At 43.7% G+C, this 20,539-nt stretch overlaps 1 protein-coding gene across 2 annotated transcripts in view; it reads left to right on the top strand.

The window, feature by feature from the left end:
* The window catches only part of SLC25A22 (solute carrier family 25 member 22), a 61,410-nt gene extending 41,265 nt beyond the window's left edge, over positions 1-20,145 (top strand). For both annotated transcript variants that reach the window (XM_033928602.1, XM_033928601.1), the window contains exons 7-11: positions 7,474-7,592; positions 15,723-15,903; positions 17,042-17,196; positions 18,514-18,589; positions 19,617-20,145. In XM_033928602.1, coding sequence (XP_033784493.1) covers positions 7,474-7,592; positions 15,723-15,903; positions 17,042-17,196; positions 18,514-18,589; positions 19,617-19,770 — 685 coding nt within the window. In that variant the 3' untranslated portion in view covers positions 19,771-20,145. The remainder of the gene's footprint in view (positions 1-7,473; positions 7,593-15,722; positions 15,904-17,041; positions 17,197-18,513; positions 18,590-19,616) is intronic.
* Positions 20,146-20,539: the final 394 nt, after the last annotated feature.

Genomic DNA, 20,539 nt, shown 5'->3' with positions numbered 1-20,539 from the left:
GCTGCAGGATCGATCTCTTCGGGAACCTGGCCCAGTACAGCCTCCTGGAGGATAGAGTCTGCCTCTTCGGACAGAGTGTCTTCCCTTGGTGAGCTGGCTACTTGCGACTGTGGAAGCGGGGCCCTAGCATCGGGGCTCAGCGTTGATTCGAGCCCAAAGAGATTTGCCGCAGCTTCACTCAATGCTGGCGTCTCCTGCGAGCGATTCCCTGATATTACCGACTCCTGCTGCCAGTGCCTCAAGAAATGCTCAATAATTATTGAAGGAGGGGTCTTTGGGCGCCGCAAAGCTGCAGCAGTGCTCTTCCCCTATGCTTCGACATTCTCAGTAGCGAATCAGGTGTAACAGTGGAAACTGTTCTTGACGCGTCCTGCTCCCAGTCAGATAATTGCGGCCATCTTGGATCTGAGCAGTGAAATAGTTTTAATGAAGTGCTGATAATGCTCCTCTGTTAAAAACAATGACATAGCCATGTTTGGGCTTGTGCTGTGCTCGCTCAGGCCCACCCACTTTGAACTCATGCCACCCAGCAGCAGAACAGCTGTAATGTAGCTGGCGGGGATCCTCAAGCCCTGCCAGCTGAAGACTCCTGGCATCTCTCCTTCCTTTCTCTCCACCAGATGATCAGCGGTCTCTTAACTGCACTCCCCTAGCCTCCCAGTACCTTTTAAATCCTTCAGTTATTTGCCAGAGCAAGCAGTGACTCATACCCACTACTCATGACAGCTCTGAGCCTTTTTTTATTATTATAAACTGCTCAGATTTGCCTTCTGGTTTTATATTTGCAGTATATTAAATAAATTGAACTTGAATTTTCCCTCTGATTTAAATACCTGGTCCTGTGAACAGGCAGTTATCAGAAGGAAGGCTTGGGGCTGCACGAACAACATGTACGAGTTGCTGCTTATGACAGAAACACTTAAAAGATACTGGGGGGCAGTTAGCCTGGGGAGGGGAGGGATTGATGCCGAGCAAGGAGTGGGGGGGGGGTCTGGCTCCAGTTTATCAGAGGGTCAGGAGCTGGGAACCCTGCAGCCTTGCTGGAATATGAGATATCCTTCTGTTCTCACCTCAGCCTGAATACATGAATAATTTGGAGCAGTCCCGTGGTTCATATTGGCCTTGTGGCAGATACAACATATTTTGTTGGTGTAGCTGCTATTTATCCAGTTTTTCCCTGCTTAGGGCAAGATGCACAAAGTTCTGTCAACCTGGTAAAAAAATACCAGGTTGGCAGCAATTTACTTTTACTGGACTATGCTCACAGATAGCATGCAAATTATATGCAAACGAGAGGATGAACTGTGCCTGGCACTTGCTCAGAAGAGCAATTGTTAGGCAAAGCTCCTCCTCCTCCTTCCCTCTGCCCAGCCGATGGCGGCTCTGGAGCCGTCAGCAGCTGAGAGCCAGCAGCGGGGAGAGTGGTGTCTGCTAGCTCAGTTGATTAGCGGCTTCCCCTGCCAACTCCTGCTCAAAAGGAGACGATTTCTACGGGGATCATAGCACCAGCACTAGAAAAGACATTAGTGAAAGCCAAGCATTGATATAGTACAAGGCCCAGTTTTTTTGGCAACCGAAGCAGCGCTCAATTCCCTCTTGCATGAGTGAATAAAAAAGTGGCATTTTTACCCGAAATTTAAATTTGGGAATTAATCAAGTAAACTATTAGCTAATGTACTGAAGACTTGATAGGTTTACTTTCAAATACTGTCTCCTCAGCGTCACAGATAACCTGCATCAATTGAACCTACTCAAGCTAGCAGTGCTTGACCTTAATCGGCCCAGGCAGATCAAGGAACTCTTTCCAGGTTCCTATCAACCAATATCCTTTTGAATGTTGAGCTAAAACTACTTTCCAGAATATTAGCAGACAGGTTATCAGGCTGCTATCTGGGACAAGGAGCTGAAATCTTTACTATTGATGTCTGTATCTTATCTACACTTTAGGAGACAACTTAAGGCTTACTTAAGAACAGAAGAATAGCCTTACTGGGTCAGACCAATGGTCCATCAAGCCCAGCAGCCCATTCTGATGGTGGCCAATCCAGGTCCCTAGTATCTGGCCAAAATCCAAAGAGTAAAAACATTCCATTCTACTGATCCAGGGCAAGCAGTGGCTTTCCCCATGTTTTCTCAATAACAGACTATGGACTTTTCCTCCAGGAAATTGTCCAAACTTTTCTTAAAACCAGCTACACTATCCTCTCTTACCGCAACCTCTGGCAATGCGTGCCAGAGCTTAACTATTCTCTGGGTGAAAAAATATTTCCTCCTATTGGTTTTAAAAGTATTTCCTTGTAACTTCATTGGAATTTTTATAATTCATTGTAGTCTTTGTAATTTTTGACGGCGGTGAAAAATTGATCTACTTGTAACTGTTCTACTTCACTCAGGATTTTGTAGACTTCAATCATATCCCCCCACAGCTATCTCTTTTCCAAGCTGTATAGCTCTAACCGTTTCAGTCTTTCCTCATACGAGAGGAGTTCCATCCCCTTTACCATCTTGGTCGCTCTTCTTTGAACCTTTTGTAGCGCTGCTATATCTTTCTTGAGATAAGACCAGAATTGAACGCAATACTCTAGGTGAGGTCGCATCATGGAGCGACACGGAGGAATTATAACATTCTTAGTCATGATAACCATCCCTTTTGTAATAATTCCTAGCATTTTTCTGGAAAATTTTGCAAGGTAAGAGGTGGACATTCCTTCCTGTGCATTACAAGGAGTGTTCATTTGCATAAGGTCCTCGTGGCTGCTACCGCGACTGGTGAAAGCCCCCAAGGAGCCTTTTTTGCTTCAGAGGCTGAGCTAATTTGCAAGTAAGACTGGCTACAACCAGCCTTACTTCCACAGCAAACTTTTGAGCATCAGGCCTATATCTAAATAAATAAATTTGGGAAACCGCATTGTAAAACAGGAATGGTTGAAATCCTGCATTGCATTGGTTCCCTTCTGTGCAGTGTGTGAGTAAGACAGGAGCATATCACAAAAAGGCAATGTCTATATTTAGCGAGTGGTAATCTTCACAGCAACCTGATGCCATAATCTCTCCCTGGAAAACAATCAAAACATTAGTTGAGAGCATCATATAGGCAGTCAGGGATTAGCTAAGCGTGGCTGACTAACACTCAGAAGCTTTCATGAGAACAGTTAATAGACCCGAGCCCAGAAGAGAAGTGGGGTCCTGAAGAGCTGAATTATGGGCTGTCTCCTTCTCTGGTAATAATCAGAGAAGTGGGAACAAAAATGGAGGAAGTTGGAGCAAATGTTGAATTAGGCTATTAACTTTGTTTTGAATAGGACAGTTGCTAGATTTGCATGAATGAGTGAAACTCTTCATAAAGATGGATAAATCCCAACTTTAAAAAAATGACTTGATGGATTAGCATTGTTCCTGCCTACATTTCTGCAGATTTTGTCCATGAATTTTTGCAGAAATAAACCAGACTGACATCATCCCGAGAGTATTCCATTTGGATTATATCTGCACTCCCCTGCTGAATATATCCAGTGTTGTAGAAAGGGCAGTCACCTAGGGTAGCAACTTGTGGAGGAATGAGAGGATGGCAAAGAGCAGCCACAGTCAAAGGAAAATAATAGGGAAAAATTGACGAACCACACTGACAGCTTGAACTCATGGCTCCATTAAACTGGACTGCTGAAATCTGTCTTTCGTGCTCCCCTGAGGCTGAAGAGCAGATCAGTATGGGGAAGGAAGATGCAGGGCAGGTATAGAAGTTAAGTCCAAGGCTTTTGAAAAGGAAATCTAATCTACAATTTGTGAGTTGCTCTATGCCTAATTAGGTTCAAGGAAACGTACAATTCAAGTGACAGGCAAAAAAGATAGAAGAATTAAGAAGTAAGGAGATAGTAAGCAGGAGGAGGAGAGGGAGAGGGTGATGAGTCTTCTACAGTTGACATTGGATGATGATATGGTGTTCTTTGAGGCAGAAGAGCTACTGATGGTCAATGGAGTATATTGTCTTGAAGAGAAGAGTCTTTAGTTTCTTTCAAAATCTGAGATAAGAGGGATCCGTTTTGATGGTTATCGGGAGGCTGTTCCAGGTTTTTGCGCCGATATAGGTGATAATTGTGTTAAATAAATGCTTTTACTTAGTTCCTTTAGGAGATGGGAGGATCAGAAGAAGTTTCTTGATATTTCTGGTTGAATTGGACCAAGAATTGATGAAAAAGTTTATGAGAGGTTCAGCTAAGCTTGCATAGAAGATGTGATACATTAGGCATGATATTTTGAATTTAATGCATGCAGAAATTGGTAGCCAGTGAACTCTGTTGAAATAAGGCAATATGGAGTCAAATTGCTGTGGATGAGGGTGGTGTTTATAACTGCATAAAGGGAGTTGCAGTGATGGGGATAATTCTATTATGCAGATACATAAGGGGAAACTTTAAAAAGACACTAATATTATATGAAGTCTAGGTTATCTTTTTGTGCCATAGCTTCCAATTCTCCCTTTTTATTCCTTAGGCTTCTTGCGTTTCTGTACATACACTTAAGTTTGCGGCCTGTTACTTTCTTACATTTCCTTCCCCCTTCTGTCTCCCTCGTTTCTGTCCCTTTCGATCCACCGGAATTTCTATCTTGTCTATGATCCGGTGAGTCTTCCCTGCGATCTTCTTGCACGGTATCCTCTGGGTATACCTTTTCCCGAACCATCGATTCTTGGTCGACTGTTGGCTTTCCCCTTCTTCTTAATTTAAAAACTTCTCAATTTCTCGTTTGATGTTGCTTGCAAGTAGCCTCGTTCCGTCTTCGCTGAGGTGGAGTCCATCCTTCCTGTATAGCTTGCTCTTCCCCCAGAATGTCATCCAGTTGTGCACAAAGTGGAATCCTTCTTCTTCACACCAGCGTCTGTTTGTTAAAAGAGATCGTGTTGCCAAATTTTTTTACAAGAATTGACTCATATCTGTAGTGTTGTAGAACTGATTGCCACCAAAGGTGTGAGGAAAGAAAGTTGGCTGATTTCCAGTTAGAAAGAATGTTCTTAAGTGCTATAGATAGAAGAATACCGAAAAGTTTGATATGAACTTCTATTAGAGATACTCCTGGAGCATGAGACTTAAATATTATTATGGAAAGAAAGATGTCAGCTTGTATAACAAAGACTTTTAGTATAATATCCCAAATTTCTCACCAAAATTGTTTTACGTAAGAACATTCGTATATCATGTGAAGTAGTGAGCCAACAGTCTGCCCACAATTCCAGCAGATGTTATTGGGTAGGATGCCTGCCAAAGAGAGTTTGTGTGTGGGCGTAGGGGGTCCATAGGATTGGGACATGTTGACTGAGGCCAGTGGCCTCACAGGTTTATGCCATAGTTGAGACCAATCTTTCTCTCCGAGTGCAGAGTCACAATCTTTTTCCCAAATATGTTGTAGACTTTCTATGGAAGAGATACTTGTAGGTAATAACATTTTATATAAGATTGAGGCTGTGTGACCATTTTGAATTAGAAGGGTGACTTTGTTTAGAATAGAGGGGAAATGGTTATGGAAGATTTGTAAAAGGTTTTTATGGTTGAGACAGTGATGTAATTGCAGGGATTTATAATGGTCTTTGGTGTTTATTAAGTAGTTTTCTTTTAGTTTGGAGAATAGAGTCAAAGATTTCTCGGGTTAAGACATCTTAGAGCCTAGTAATGCCTTATTCATCCATTCCGTCCATAGAAATGGGGTTCTGGGAACTGTACCAGTAATAAGCATATGTTGGCGAGTGAAAGGGAAAATGTAATAGTTTGTCAAATTCTCCTAGGCATTGGTAAAATTGGGTTCTGCTCTTGGGCCTGTTCTTTTTAACATTTTTATAAATGATATTGCTGAAGGGCTGTCGGGTAAGATTTGTCTCTTTGCGGATGATACAAAAACTTGCAATAGAATAGACACGCCAGATAGTGTATGCAGATCTGGTGGCTTTAAAAAAAAAAAAAGATTTCCCTTTCTGTCAGTGCCTGGGCCAATCAGGAAGGGAGACATTTTTCGTAATAAGCTGCAGTGATTTTTCTGACAGCATTCACTTTTTAACCCAGTAGTAATTGGCATGCTCATTGCTGACAGCTTCAGCGCAGTGAGTTTGACTTAGCTCTGACGCGTGGGTCTTTCTGCTATCAGCATATCACATCTGGTTCTGTTTTACAGAATCTGCATTTATCTGTCTTTGTTATACTTCTCCATTCTGTCCTAATCGATAGTTGTCCTTAGGATTAAATTCATCATTCCTGTGTCAGGTTTTAATTTACATGTGATTGCATAAGTAATTGCCTGTTTTGTTCGGCCTCTCTCATCTGTTAATGGTGCTCACTTCCCTGCCAGTTGTGCTCCTGTCATGTGTTTTTCAGTCCATTCCCTCACCATTTCGTCTCTGAATTTTAATATTTTTGTTTTTCCTGGCCCGTCTCTGCACATTCTTCTCCTTCCCTCCCTCATTCTCAGTCTTTCCCAGTTCTTTCTCCAGTCACTAAGATATTGATGAAAGGCAGAGTTGCTCTCTTTGTATTTTGGACCAAGCTGTCTCCATGTTTGCTAGAGATAGTTGCCTCTGGGGACCCTGTTCGCTGGAAGCCCCCTTGCTAGGCTCTTCTTCCTTCATGCTATCAACACTGTGGCAGCAGATGTTAGGGCCGGTCCTAGGCCTTGGCTTAGTGATGCAAGACTAGCAGTCAGGGTGTGAGTCAACAGCTGACCCACGACATAGACATGTGAATAATAGCATTAAAACTAGAACAATAGGGCTAATAGAAATGTTCCAGAATTCAGAATTTGCTCTTATTATTCAGTGATAAGCCATATGGACCATACTGAGCAAATAGAAAAGGATTTATTTACTAATAATAATAATAATAACTTTATTTTTGTACACCGCCATAGTCAGAAGACTTCTAGGCGGTTCAACATCGAAAGAAGGCTGGACATTCATCGAATCACAGATGCATGAGGGGAAAGTTACAGAAGAAGGGGTGGAGGGGGTAGTGGAGAGAAAAGTAAGAGGGGTAGAAAGTGGGAGGGAAAGTGAGAGGGGTAGGAATTGCCTGAAGATTGCTTTGGGTTGTAGGGGGACAAGCGTAGGTCCATTTGGGTGATGAATTTGTCAAACAGAGTGTGATACAAGTTTGACACAAAAAAAGTTTAGGGCAGGTTTCAAAGCTCCTGATGTTAAGTGAACGGGGAAGGGGATTTGGATTTATCTCACTCCTTTTCAGTAGTCAGACAAGACGAGTTACATTCAGATGAAGTAGATGGTTTTCACATCCCTGGAGGGATTGCAATCTCAAATTGTAGCCAAGGCAATGGGAAAGGGACTTGCCCAGTATCACAGTGAGATTTGAACCCTGGTTTTCCTGTTTCTCAGCTCGATACTTGAACCATTAAGCTACTTCCTTTGAAGGGCAGAGTAGAGATGCAAAGAGCCTGGGATTTTCACTCTGTGTCTCACACTGTGCTGTCTTTTGGCAGAAAGAAGCTGACCTTGATGAAGGAGATGCTGGCAGGCTGTGGGGCAGGGACCTGCCAGGTTATTGTCACCACTCCCATGGAAATGCTGAAGATCCAGCTGCAGGATGCGGGTCGCCTAGGTACAGTATGCCCTACACCTTCCATCTTCCTAGCCATACAGATAGACTCCATAAGTTCAGCAGGGAGCAAATGCTAGGTGCTTTATCATTTTTCATAAGGCTAGTTCCCTTTGCTCTGAACCAGAAGGCATTAAGGAAGAGCAGAGGAGCAGAAGGTATCTGTGGTGTCTAGTGATCAGCCTGCACAGCTCTTGCTCTTTCAGCATCGATCACAATAATGAGCTTCCCAACCTTCTGAGCTCTGTAGTGCCCCTTTGTTCTCCTACAATGATTCACAGATTCGACAATCAGCCTACCTTGTTACCCTGTAACTGTAGTTTGCAACCCCACCACCCAATTTCACTAAGAGGGTGGTAGGGCTGATGAGAGGCTTGGCCCTCTCCATCTTCTGTTACGTTTGGCCATTCCCATTTTGGGTCTGATGGTGGCAGCAGGACTGGTTAGGAATGAGCACAGGACCAGGAAGCGGCTCAGATCTTACTCTCATTCCAAACCAGACCTGCCACGGCCAGTGGATCCAGGACTGGCTCTTACAGCTTCCTTTTGGTTGCTTCAAGAGAGGTACTCTGGAGGACTGACCTAGGAAAAAATTTAGTTTATGTAGGGAGAAGGTAGTAAATGGAGGTCTGGTCACAGAAGATGGTGGAAAGGTGACTGGAGATGGACATCATTGGGGGGAACCAAGACTAGAGAGGGAGTAAGAACCGAATTCAGAATTAAAAGTAGGAGGTTGTAGATTGGAAGAAGGAGGGAGAAGACTTAGGATTTGAGGACAATGAGGAGGGTAGAGGGATTTGACTTAGGATATGGATATGGGAAACAAAAAGAGGAGAAATAGAACTTGAGACTGGGAGGAGAGATATGGGAAGATCTTGGGTTGGAATGGGAGAAGTTGGAAGATGAGGAGAGAGGGAACCAGGGATCAGGGAAGAGTAAGGAGGACCCCGGAATGGGGTGGAACATAGAGAATGACAAGGGGACAAAGTTTGTCCCAATATCTGTCCTGTCCTTGCAGGCTCTGTCCCCATTCTGAGCTTGTCCCCATGGACTCTGTCCTCATCTGCTCAAGCCTCAAACACTTGTGATTTTATATTTAAATCTTTGTATTAAAATAAAAAAGAGGCAATATTCTGTACAACTGTTTGTAAATTACAAATAGTCCTGGGAGGCGAGAAGCTGATATGCACGGACAGGGAGAGGGACCTTGGGGTGATAGTGTCTGAGGATCTAAAGGTGACGAAACAGTGTGACAAGGCGGTGGCTGTAGCCAGAAGGATGCTAGACTTTAGAAAGAGAGGCATAACCAGCAGAAGAAAGGAGATGTTTATTTATCAAATCATTGATGAGGCCCCACTTGGAGAATTGTGTTCAGTTTTGGAGGCTGTATCAAGGCAAGGATATAAGAAGACTTGAAGTGGTCCAGAGGAAAGTGACAAAAATGGTAGGAGGTTTGCACCAAAAGAAGTAAGAGAAGAAACTAGAAGACCTTAGCATGGAAGAGGAGGGACAGGAGTGATATGATACAGATATTTAAATATTTGAAAGGTATGAATACAGAACCAAATCTTTTCCAGAGAAGAGAAATTGGTAAAACTGAAGTTGAGGGGTGGTAGATTTAGAAGTAATGTTAGGAAATCCTTTTTCCAATGCAATAGAGGACACATTCTAGACAAGTGGGTAGTATTCCAATGGCCATGTGCCATATGCAGAAGGAATCCAATCCTGGTTTTTCTCTCTGCGACTCTGCTCTCTAGCTCCACCTACAGTTTTTCCCTTCTACATGCAAGCTAGCAGGAGTGCGTTTGTTCTGCTCCCTCCGTTTAATTATTTTAGTCAGTGTTTTTCATCACTTTTTTGGGGATTTCTTGTACTTGGAGCCTTTATTCAGCTCTGCCTGCATGGAGAACATACAGGCTTCAGTCTGCAGCTAATAGGTCGGTCCCAGTGGGTATCTGTCAGCCAGCCTGCATCTGCTTCTGAGGAGTTCAGGCCGTCTCAGTTCCTCCTGTCAGATGAAGTTCGGCGCAGGCTGTTGGTGGGCATACCTAGGAGACTCGGCAGTGTCTCGCAGGGTACAGACTGTATTCCGTGCCTCTGCCTGTTCCTGAGCATTTCTGTCAGTCCTCAGGGGTGGAGGTGCAGTCAGGCATGGAGTCTGACTGGCAGCCTGAAGATCAGTATCATGGTGGCATTCCAAGCATGAGGCAGTGGTTCTCTGATTCCAGCTACTGTAAGAGAACTGTGGAAGGCTGCAGCACAGGTCACCTGTGGGATGAATTTGGGGGGGTCTGAATTTTGCAGTTTTGAAGATTTCTAAATGCCCCGCTGGGTTCCCCACCTGAAAAACCCTAAAATCACAGTTTTTACTGTTTGCTCTATATGAAAAATATTGAGATTTTGGCACAAATTTCCTAGTGGCAGCCATCTTGGATTTTTAGCGCTCTTTGTTTTCAAAAGTTCCTTGCTTCTCCAAAACTGCAATTTTTGCCTCCAAACTTGTTGGGATGGAGTCCTTGGGCTCTCCTAATGTGGATTCTTGCCAGGATTGTGCAAATTGGGCACTTTTGGTGCGTTTTTGTGCCACAAGTCGGGAGTGACGGCATTGCAAGGCTTAGCTTCCCCCCCTGATTCAACCGGTGACTAAACGCTTGGCTAGCCAAGCGGGGCGGCTTATTTTGTTTATGGGGCTTGGCACGGCTGATGGTTCCGTGCACATGGCTGCAGACCCTCCGCAGCCTCCGAACCACATTTTTCTGTCATCTCAGGGTGACTATGTGCCCCAGGAGCTGGAGGCCTTTGCGGACTTTGTGGCATATTTGCGGCATGCATCTCACAGCAGACCTTCTTTCTCTTCTCTGTCTCTAAGCGGCGTTCTTCTCTGGGCATGTTTTCCTCTCAATCTGCTGCTGTTTCAGCACTACCTGATTCTGGGTGATCTGTCAGATCATGACCAGCTCGCTGGCCCTTTATGCTCCAGCATAGCGCATCAGGGCATGAGAGTTCAGGGACTGTGTTCTGGTTCCTCAAAGTGACTGCCGCATCTAATTTCTGCATCTCTGCAGGAGTTGAATTTGGTCTTTTAGCTGGCTTTGTTCACTTTTTCCTCCTGGCTTTGTGGAGTGTACTCCCACTCTTCCGCCTTTCCCTGGCTCCCTGCTATGACCTTCTTCATCTCAGAGCAGTATGTCTCTCTGGAAGAAGCTCTTAAGATACTGTGGGCAATGTCTTGCTTTTATCCGCTAACACAGGAGTGCCAGCAGCTTCTTGGTCAGCCTAGGGTGGATTTTTGAGTTGTGCAGGTGACTTTCAGCAACTCTTTTCCCAGGACTTATGGATATGCCGGACCGCTGGGTGGATGTTGTCCTCTGGAGGCTTTTGCTGCAGCTGCTTTAGGCATTAAGGCTGCTTTGGCGGTATCTTTTGTCACTCACACCTGTCTGTCTCGGCTGAGCTATCTCTGGAGTGAGGTTGTGGAGCTTCCTCCTCACCTTAAGAATTACCATACTGGGACAGAACGAAATTCCATCAAGTCAAGTATCCTGTTTCCAACAGTGGCCAACTCAGGTCCCAAGTACCTAGATAGATCCCAAGTAAAGAAACAGATTTTAATGCTGTTTATCCTAGGAATAAGCAGTGGATTTCCCCAAGTGATCTCAATAATGGCCTATGGACTTCTCTTTTAGGAAATTATCCAAGCCTTTTTTAAACCCTGCTAAGCTAACTGATTTCACCACATTCCTTGGCAACTAATTCCAGAGTTTAATTACACATTGTGTGAAGAAATATGTTCTCCGGTTTGTTTTAAATCTACTACTTAGTAGATTCATCCCATGTCCACTAGTCCTAGTATTTTTGGAAAGAGTGAACAAGCGATTCACATCTACCCTTTCCACTCCACTCCACTCATTATTTTATAGACCTCTGTCATATCTTCCCTCAGCCATCTCTTCTCCAGCCAGAAGAGCCCTAGCCACTTTAGCCTTTCCTCATAAGGAAGTCATCCCATCCCTTTTATCATTTTCGTTGCCCTTTTCTGTACCTTTTCTAATTCCACTATATATCTTTTTTCAGATGTGGCGACCAGAACTGCACACAGTAGAGCGATTCAAGGGCATTATAACATTTTCATCTTTGTTTTCCATTCCTTTCCTGATAATTCCTAACATTCTATTTGCTTTCTTAGCAGCCGCCACACATTGAGCTGAGGGTTTCAACGTATCCTCAACAATGACACCTAGATCCTTTTCCTGGGCAGTGACTCCTAACACAGAACCGAGCATCACGTAGCTATAGTTTGGGTTCCTCTTTCCCACATGCATCACTTTGCACTTGCTCACGTTAAATGTCATTTTCCATTTTGATGTCCAGTTTTCCAGTCTCACAAGGCCCTCTTGCAATTTTTCACAATCCTATTGCGATTTAACAACTTTAAACAACTTTGTGTCATCAGCAATTATCTCACTCGTTATTCCCATCTCTAGATCATTGCTAAATATGTTAAAAAGCAGCGGTCCCAGCACAGACCCCTGGAGAACCCTTTTCCATTGAGAATATTGACCATTTAAATCAACTGTCTGTTTTCTGTCTTTCAACCAGTTCTCAATCCATAACAGGACATTTCCTCCAATCCCATGACTTTCTAATTTTCTCAGAAGTCTTTCATGAGGTACTTTGTCAAATGCCTTTTGAAAATTCAAATACACAATATTAACCGGTTCACCTTTGTCCACATGTTTATTCACCCCTTCAAAGAAATGTAGTAGAGGCAAGATTTAACTTGACTAAAACCATGTTGGCTTTCTCTCATTAATCCATGCTTACGTATATGTTTTGTCATTTTGTTCTTTATAATAGTCTGTATCATTTTGCCCTGCACCGACGTCAGACTCACTGGTCTATAATTTCCTTGTTCACCTCTGAAACCCTTTTTAAAAATCAACGTCACGTTGGCCACCCTCCAGTCTTCCGGTACTATGCTGGTTTTAAAGAAACATGACAAATTACTAACAATAGCTCTGCAAGTTCATTTTTCAATTCTATCAGCACTCTGGGATGTATACCATCTGGTCCAGGCGATTTGCTACTGTTCAATTTGTCATATGGACCCATTACATCATCTAATTTTATAGAGATTTGTGTGAGGTTTTCTGATTCATTATACCTCAGTGTGACAGTATCCCATTGGTTTTCTTCCTTCCACCTATTCAGCTTTTTTTTGTTTATTTGCAAGGTCAGTATCCTAAGAGTTTGGGACCAACAGCAGTAGCCAGTTTTGTGTACAATGCCTTCTTGAGGGAAGAGTTTATTAGTTGTGGGTGTTTGGTTGTTGAAATAGTGGCACCAGAGGATTCTGTTTGAACCGGTTTATCCTTCAGAAAACCTTCTAACTGGATTGGGTCTAAAAAGACATATTTATCACTTACATATGAGATAAGGACCTTATAGAAAGTGATGTCATCAATTCAATTGTTCTCTGTCTCCATCTCCTGGTAGCATGTTTGAACTGATCTACCACTGCTGCTACTTATCATTTGTATAGCGCTGCCAGAAGTACGCAGCACTGTACATTAAACGTGTAAGAGACAATCCCTGCTCAATTGAGCTTAAAATCTAATCAAAAGAGACAAATGAGACAAATAGGGGTTAGGAAATTTCTTCAAGAAGAAATGATAAAACAGACATTGGGAATCGTTAGGAGTTAAAAGCATCCTAGATTTGAACTTTGACATAGTGACCCAGGCAGGCTGTTCCAGGCAGATGGTGCTGAAGAGACAGAGTCTGGAGTTGGTAGTAGAGGAGAAGGAGACGGATAGCTTCTATCACCTGGCCCTAAATCACCATTGAAGCCCTTTATAGGAATTGGGGATATTGGCCTTATTCCAATCTGTAGATACCAAAGTTGATGTTAATGATAGTAATTTCATTTTGCAGTTGTTCCCAAAATCTTGTCCTGTTGATTGGTTCTTCTTTACTTGGTCAGTTTCCTTCATTACATCTTCCAGGTCTACCGTGATGGGCTTCAGTTCCTCTGAGTGTTTCCGGCATGACTATTTCCCAACATCCTTTGCAGTAAGGACCGAAGCAAAGGTTTACTGCTGTGGCCTTGCCTCTTTTATCCTTCACTCATCTAATGATCCAGCTGACTCCCTTACAAACGACTCATATTTTCCTTCAAATATACTTGAAAAAGCTTTGTTATTCGCTTTCCCTCTGTGACCAGCTGCTTTTCAAACTGTCTCGCCATTCTTTATGCTCTTTCCTATTGGCTTCATTTGGCTCCACTTTTTAACAAATGCCCTTCTGGCTTTAATAACATCTTTACTTGCTATTTAATCATGCTAGCAGCCTTCTGACTTTTTATAATGCATGCAATTCATGTGATCTGGGCTTTTAAGACAGTATTTATAAAGCTTGTCCACGCCACATGCAGACTTCTAACCTTTGCAACCTTTCTTTTAACAAATTTTGCCATTTTATCAAAGTTTTCATCCTGAATATAGTTTTCAATAAACGCATGAATGTGTGGAAAATAAAGTGGAAAATCTGTGAGTGCCGGTCTGGAGGGACTAAAAGAAAGAAAATTATCAGGTAAGACCCTAATTTCTCCATTATCCTGTAAGAGGCAAATTGGGACGAAGGAGTGGAAAATGGATAGCAGAGTTTTTGAGAGGGATAGACTGACTGAGGCAGCTGCTTCTCATCACATGCACAGTATTTCCGGGAGAGGAGGGAGGGGGTGGAGGGAGTTAATGTACTGCAAGGTGCTTTAGTGCATATTGAATGGAGTTGGCAGGGCTGCTTTAGGAGATGTTTCGTGCATAATGGGGAGCTCTGGAGGTGATGTGTATGAGGAAGGGGGCTCTAGGAGATGTGTCTGGAAGAGGCAGTATATATGAGACTCACATATAAATCTCTCAGAGCCCTTCGCCTTTACAAAGCCTCCCATAAGGGGTTTGGGGAGGATTTGCTTGGGGAAGATCAGTGGGAAGGAGCTCTGTAGTACTGGTTCCCTAGGGGGCACTGCAGGAAACAGCTACACTTATGGTAGAAGATGTGAGCCTTCCAAACTCCACCCTAATCCCACCTGCAGGTATAAGGGCTATTGGGGTGGTGTACAGTTGGGTCCAGTATGTTTTGGGTGGGTTTGGAGGACTCGCCATACAGTGTAAGGAGTTTATGGTGAGATGTATACGTGGGACCTTGTATGGGATAATAACATAGTAAATGATGGCAGATAAAGACCTGAACGGTCCATCCAGTCTGCCCATTAGTTAAAAATTAAATGATTAAATTAACTTGTCTCTTCCTTGATATTTCTGGGTCATAGAATGTAAAGTCTGGTATTGTCTTAGGTTCCAAAAACTGAAGTTGCCATCCAAGCTCACTCCAGCCTGTCCAAATATCCTGTTTGCAGGATGTCTACCGTAAAGTCTGGCCAGTAACATCCTCAGGTTCCAAGTTAACGGAGTTCCCATTGATGCCCTCCCCATCCCATCCTACACCAAATCACCACATTTGGGACACAGACCATGCAAGTCTGTCCAGTACCGGCCTTAGCTCATTAATTTACATTCTTTGCTTTCTAATTAGAGGCCCTCTGTTTATCCCACACTTTTTTGAATTCCATCACCATGTTCAAAAAAGCGTCTTATCTGCCGTCATTTACTATCCCATACAAGGTCCCACGTATACATCTCACCATAAACTCCTTACACTGTATGGCGAGTCCTCCAAACCCACCCAAAACATACTGGACCCAACTGTACACCTTATACCTGCAGGTGGGATTAGGGTGGGGTTTGGAAGGCTCACATCTTCTACCATAAGTGTAGCTGTTTACTGCAATGCCCCCTAGGGAGCCCCACTGCTCTACTGGGATGTCTGTGTGGCCAGTTTGCTAAGAATGCTGGTCCCTCCTATGTTTTTCATTTGGACAGGTTCATAAAGATTGGCACACTGAGGACAAACATCTAGGAAATGCTCATTTTTGAAACCAAAAGTTGGATTTTTTCTGGTTTGAAAGTGGCCATTTTCTCTACTGGAGTTTTTCTAGACATCATCTTGAAAATGCCCCTCCACGTATCACTGTGCTGTGGTCTGACCGATTGCTTACCTTCTGATTTCCTGCAGCAGCCCAAAAGAATCTGATGGCATCACAGACACTGGTGGATACACCTGCCAGCTCTGGGCCCAACACGGTGGCAAGCTCTGCAGCATCATCACGCCCCACAGCGACTCAGATCACCCGGGAGCTGCTACGGACCAAGGGCGTGGCAGGGCTATACAAGGGCCTGGGGGCCACTCTGCTAAGGTAACATAGTGCTTTGTGATTCTAGACACGCTCTGACCCCCATTATAAACCAAACACAGACAGCAGAATTAAGATGTCCAGGTTGGGGTGTACTCAATTCTGGTGGTATTTTAGAAAAGGACTTGCATCACTTAATTTGGTTTTAACTCACCCCTTTAATTGTGGTTGAAGGTGTGTTACATTGAGGTACACTGGGTATTACCCTGATGGCACTCTCTGTGCTCCCTTCTTTATGCACCTAGATTATTCTAATGCAATGTAAGTTGGCGTTGCTTCTGCTCTTTTGAAGTGATTACAGTCTGTACAGAACACCTCTATTTGTCTCCTGGAGAAAGCTGGTCGATTCTCCTTTTTTTAATTATGGGCTTCTAATCGCTTTCAGAATTCAATATACATTTTTAACATTGGCTCACAAATCCCTTATTGCAAGACTTCCTCCATAGCTATCTCGGAGAGAGAAAGAGATAATGGTTACTGCGGATGGGCAGACTAGATGGGCCTTTTGGCCTTTATCTGCCATCATTTTCTATATGTCCTTACACACTGGTTCAGATGTTACGTTAATCTTTGGAACGCTGCCTTGTAATTCCGTTTGTCTATAAGCTGGATTTGTGCAAATTACAGCCCTGAAATGATCATGTGCAGCTTTATTAGAAATCCATGTCCATATCTGAATTTTAGTATTTATAGACTACTTATAGCGTAAGTGGTTTACATTTAGGTTCTCAAGTCTTTCTCCCTATCTGTCTGTGCCAGTGTTAAGTGACTTGCCCAGGGCTTGAACCTATAACCTCAGGATGCTGACCACTAGGCCACTCCACTCTTGATTCCAGCTTTGACCTTATTGATCACCATCTCCTACACAGATTAGCTTCTATAGAAGTCCCAGCCAGAGCGCCAAAATAGTTCAAATCCTTTATGCAAAGTAGAAGCTACTCAGTTGAGACTTAGCCTGCTTATTTCTAGGACTTGGGGGAAAGATTGACTGCATCTGGGACTAGTCTCAACATTAGAGAAAAAAGAGACACAGGCTACACGAGGAAAAGTTCCAGTTCAAATAAAGAATTGTTTGCGTGGTCTTGCCTTTCTAGAACCTCAATTCTTTCTAACTGTGGCCTCTTCTTTTTTTCTCCTGCAGGGATGTCCCCTTCTCTATGGTTTATTTCCCGCTCTTTGCCAACCTTAACAAGCTGGGTCAAAAGACTCCTGATGAAAAAGCTCCTTTTTATGTATCTTTTGTGTCTGGCTGCATTGCAGGTAGCACTGCTGCTGTAGCAGTCAATCCTCTAGATGGTAAGTTTGAACTGAATGTCTGATGGGGTGGGGGGTGAGATACAGAAGCTTGCACTTCAGGTATTGAGAATTATTCCATAGCTTCAGGTCTCAGAGAAGGGGCAGAGCAGTATGACCGCCACCTCGGTCTTCAAGGGCTGCAACCCAGTTGGGATTACAGGATTTCCCCTATGAATATGCATAAGATCCATACATAGGGAATGAGGGTTTTTTAATATATACATCTAGCGGAAAAGATACTTGAAGACTAAGAGGGATGTTACCAAGTCAGGCCCATTATTCCTTAAAGGAGCTGTGTAATAAAATGGCACCCAAGCCCCCTGACATTGTTCCGACTTCCCCCTCCCCCAGCAACTACACGTTTCGGGCCCTTCCCCTATGGATCCTCCATGCTTTTTATCAATCCTACCAGAGGGAGGGCGAGACCTTCTGCTTTTCGTTTTCATAGTTTTTACCACACCAATAAAAGCTCAAATGAAATTACAAAATCCGTATGTGAAGGAGATCCGCAAATATCCCTTGATTTAGATTTACTAAAACACTTTGGCCCAAATTCTGCAACCGGAACCTAATCATAGGCTCCTATTTGGGAGGCACCTTTCTAAATTGATTAACAAGCTCAATTAATCAGCACTAATTGAAACGTAGGCACCTAACTTTTAGTTGTTCCTAGAGCTGGCCTATGGGTGCCACCCTACGTGATTCACCCAAATTTACTTGAATCGGGCTGGAGTGCCTATTTCAGCGCCTAACTTTTGGGCTTCTTCTTTATGTACCTCTTAGCTCAAAATAAAAGATCAAAGCAGTGCACAGTACAATCAATAGCAATCAAATCAGAAATCGAAAAGAACTCTAGAAAAATAGGGCTGGAAATCCTGTTAAAATCCAATAGCTAAAGCCACGTACACACACGATCAGGTAATATCTCTGCGATCTAACCAAAGAAGGCCATTTTTCAAGGATTCCTCCTCTCAAAGTGCCACAGGTAAACTGTTCCTTAATTTGGTTGAAACAAATCCCAAATCCTCTGACTCATATAGGGTAGGAATGGACCAGCAGGCCAATCGGGGTTTCAGGATAGCCCTATGAATACGCATGGAGCAGATTTACTTGCCTGTCACTTCCATTCTGTGCAAATCTCTCTCATGCATAGTCATTACCCGATTGGCCTGCTGGTCCTCCAGGACTGCTCTAGTATTTGCAGCCAAGGGACTAGCATTAAAGGCCTGGGTGAAGAGACAAGCTTTCATCTGCATTGCAAGAATTCTGGAAATTCTATTCCTAGACTGTAAACTCTTTCCTTTGTGTTTTGCTCAGTGATTAAGACCCGTCTGCAGTCCTTACAGAGAGGGACTAATGAGGATACGTACTCAGGAATCCTAGACTGCATCAGGTAATGTCAAATGATTCTGCAATGCCTCTTACAGTTCATAGTTCACTTTTATTTGATATCATCTAAGTGTTTACAACAGTCAATTAAAATATGAGAGCAGACGGACAGACAAGATGAGAGGGTGGGACTGCCAGAAGAAAAATCTAAAGCTGGGTTTCTTAACCCAGTCCATGGGGAACCCTGATCCAATCTGGTTTGTGAGCTATCTCTAATGAATATGCATGAGATATATTTGCATACAATGGAGACAGTGCTTGCAGATTTATCTCACGCATATTCATTGTGGATATCTTGAAAACCTGACTGACCAATTTGAGAAACACTGGTCTGGAAGGGTAGGTTGTGGAGTTCGCTCCAGTCCACGCTGCCAGTTTGTCTATTGGTAGTACTGCAAGACTACTGCTAGAGGTTACCATTGCCATTTTGCATCTGGGGTAGAGACAGGACTGATTTGAGTTTGCTTCTGCCTGGCCTAACCCTCTAAAACAGAAGGAATGCTAAAATAGGCCTAGGGAGAACTATAGAGGCATGGCGGGGGGAGGTTATAATGAAGGAGGCACATGGATGTGTGGTGTTGTGGGTTCAAATCCCACACTGCTCCTTGTGACCCTGGGCAAGTCACTTAATTCCCCAGTGCCGCAGGTACATTAGATTAGAGTATGAGCCCGCCGGGACAGACAGGGAAAAATGCTTGAGTACCTGAATAATTTGAAATCCGCATAGAATTGTAGGATATGCAGAATATAAATAATTAAAATAAATCAATCAATCTGAGATGGGGCTAAAGGTATCGGGAGAGAGGTACAATCTTATTGAGTGGGCCAGTGCTCATGGGGAAGGGTTAGGGAGGTACATTCTTGTGCAATGCTGACACCATCTCCCATGAGGGGACGGTGTTGCCTGGTGGGGCAGAAATCCACTCAGGCAGTGCCTGTTCTGTAGATGGTGAGGTATTTTCCACTGTCCTATGCGGGTAGAGTAGAAGTGGACTAGATTTCCTTTTCTGATGCTTTCTTTGCTGTTTCAGAAAGATCTGGCGGAATGAAGGCCCTACAGCTTTCCTGAAGGGGGCGTACTGCCGAGCTCTCGTCATTGCTCCTCTCTTTGGCATTGCTCAAGTTGTCTACTTTATAGGAATCGGGGAGTTCTTGTTAGGATTGCTTCCCTCTCGCAAAGCTTAAGCCTTGCTACCCCTGGTGACCATATCTGACAGTGAGAGCACAATGAAGGAGGAATGGGAGCACCTTCGACGTTCCCAAATCGGTTGCCCAGTCTTCTGCCCACCCCTGTCCTAGCTCTGCAGTACGGAGTATCGTTTTCAAAGGAACTGAACGTGGGTGTCGTAGCCATTCCTGCATCCCTCCTCCAGCCTCAACATCATCAAATCAAGATGGTTTCTCAGCTGTCCTCTGCCTCTATCTCACCCTTGTAAGGAGTTGGGATTTGGAGGCTTTCTCTGGGAAAATCATCGGCACCCAGCTTTTTCCTGCAACATGGGCAAAGCTGGCAGATAGTGGACATCTTCTCAGGAGGCGCATTAAAGGAAATTGACTGTCCCAGCTGGTCTGACAGGATTGAGTCTACTTACATATGTCTGCTCTTTGTACATCTATACTCTTTCTGCATCACGCTATATGATCCATATATGCAGTTAGTGGAATGTGTATGCAGTGGTTACAGTGTACGGCACATGGGAATAATTCTGTAAGGAGCCACCAACAATCTCCCCCCAAATTCAGCTCTATCTAACTGGTGAACGATGGCCACTGACCACTTAAATAGTCTTTAACCGGCTGAGAATATTCAGCAGGAAACAGCCCGTTGGCGCCAATATTCAGCATCGGGATCAACGGTTAAAATAGGACCACAGAAATAGCACAACGTAGCTGGTTAAGTTCTGGCAGCCCAAACTGAAATTGGAAATTCAATGCCGATCGCCGGATATAATGC

Source organism: Geotrypetes seraphini, chromosome 19, assembly GCF_902459505.1.
Source record: "Geotrypetes seraphini chromosome 19, aGeoSer1.1, whole genome shotgun sequence".
Taxonomy (NCBI): domain Eukaryota; kingdom Metazoa; phylum Chordata; class Amphibia; order Gymnophiona; family Dermophiidae; genus Geotrypetes; species Geotrypetes seraphini.
The sequence above is the reverse complement of the archived record's forward strand: the minus strand, read 5'-3'. Positions and strand labels throughout refer to the sequence as shown.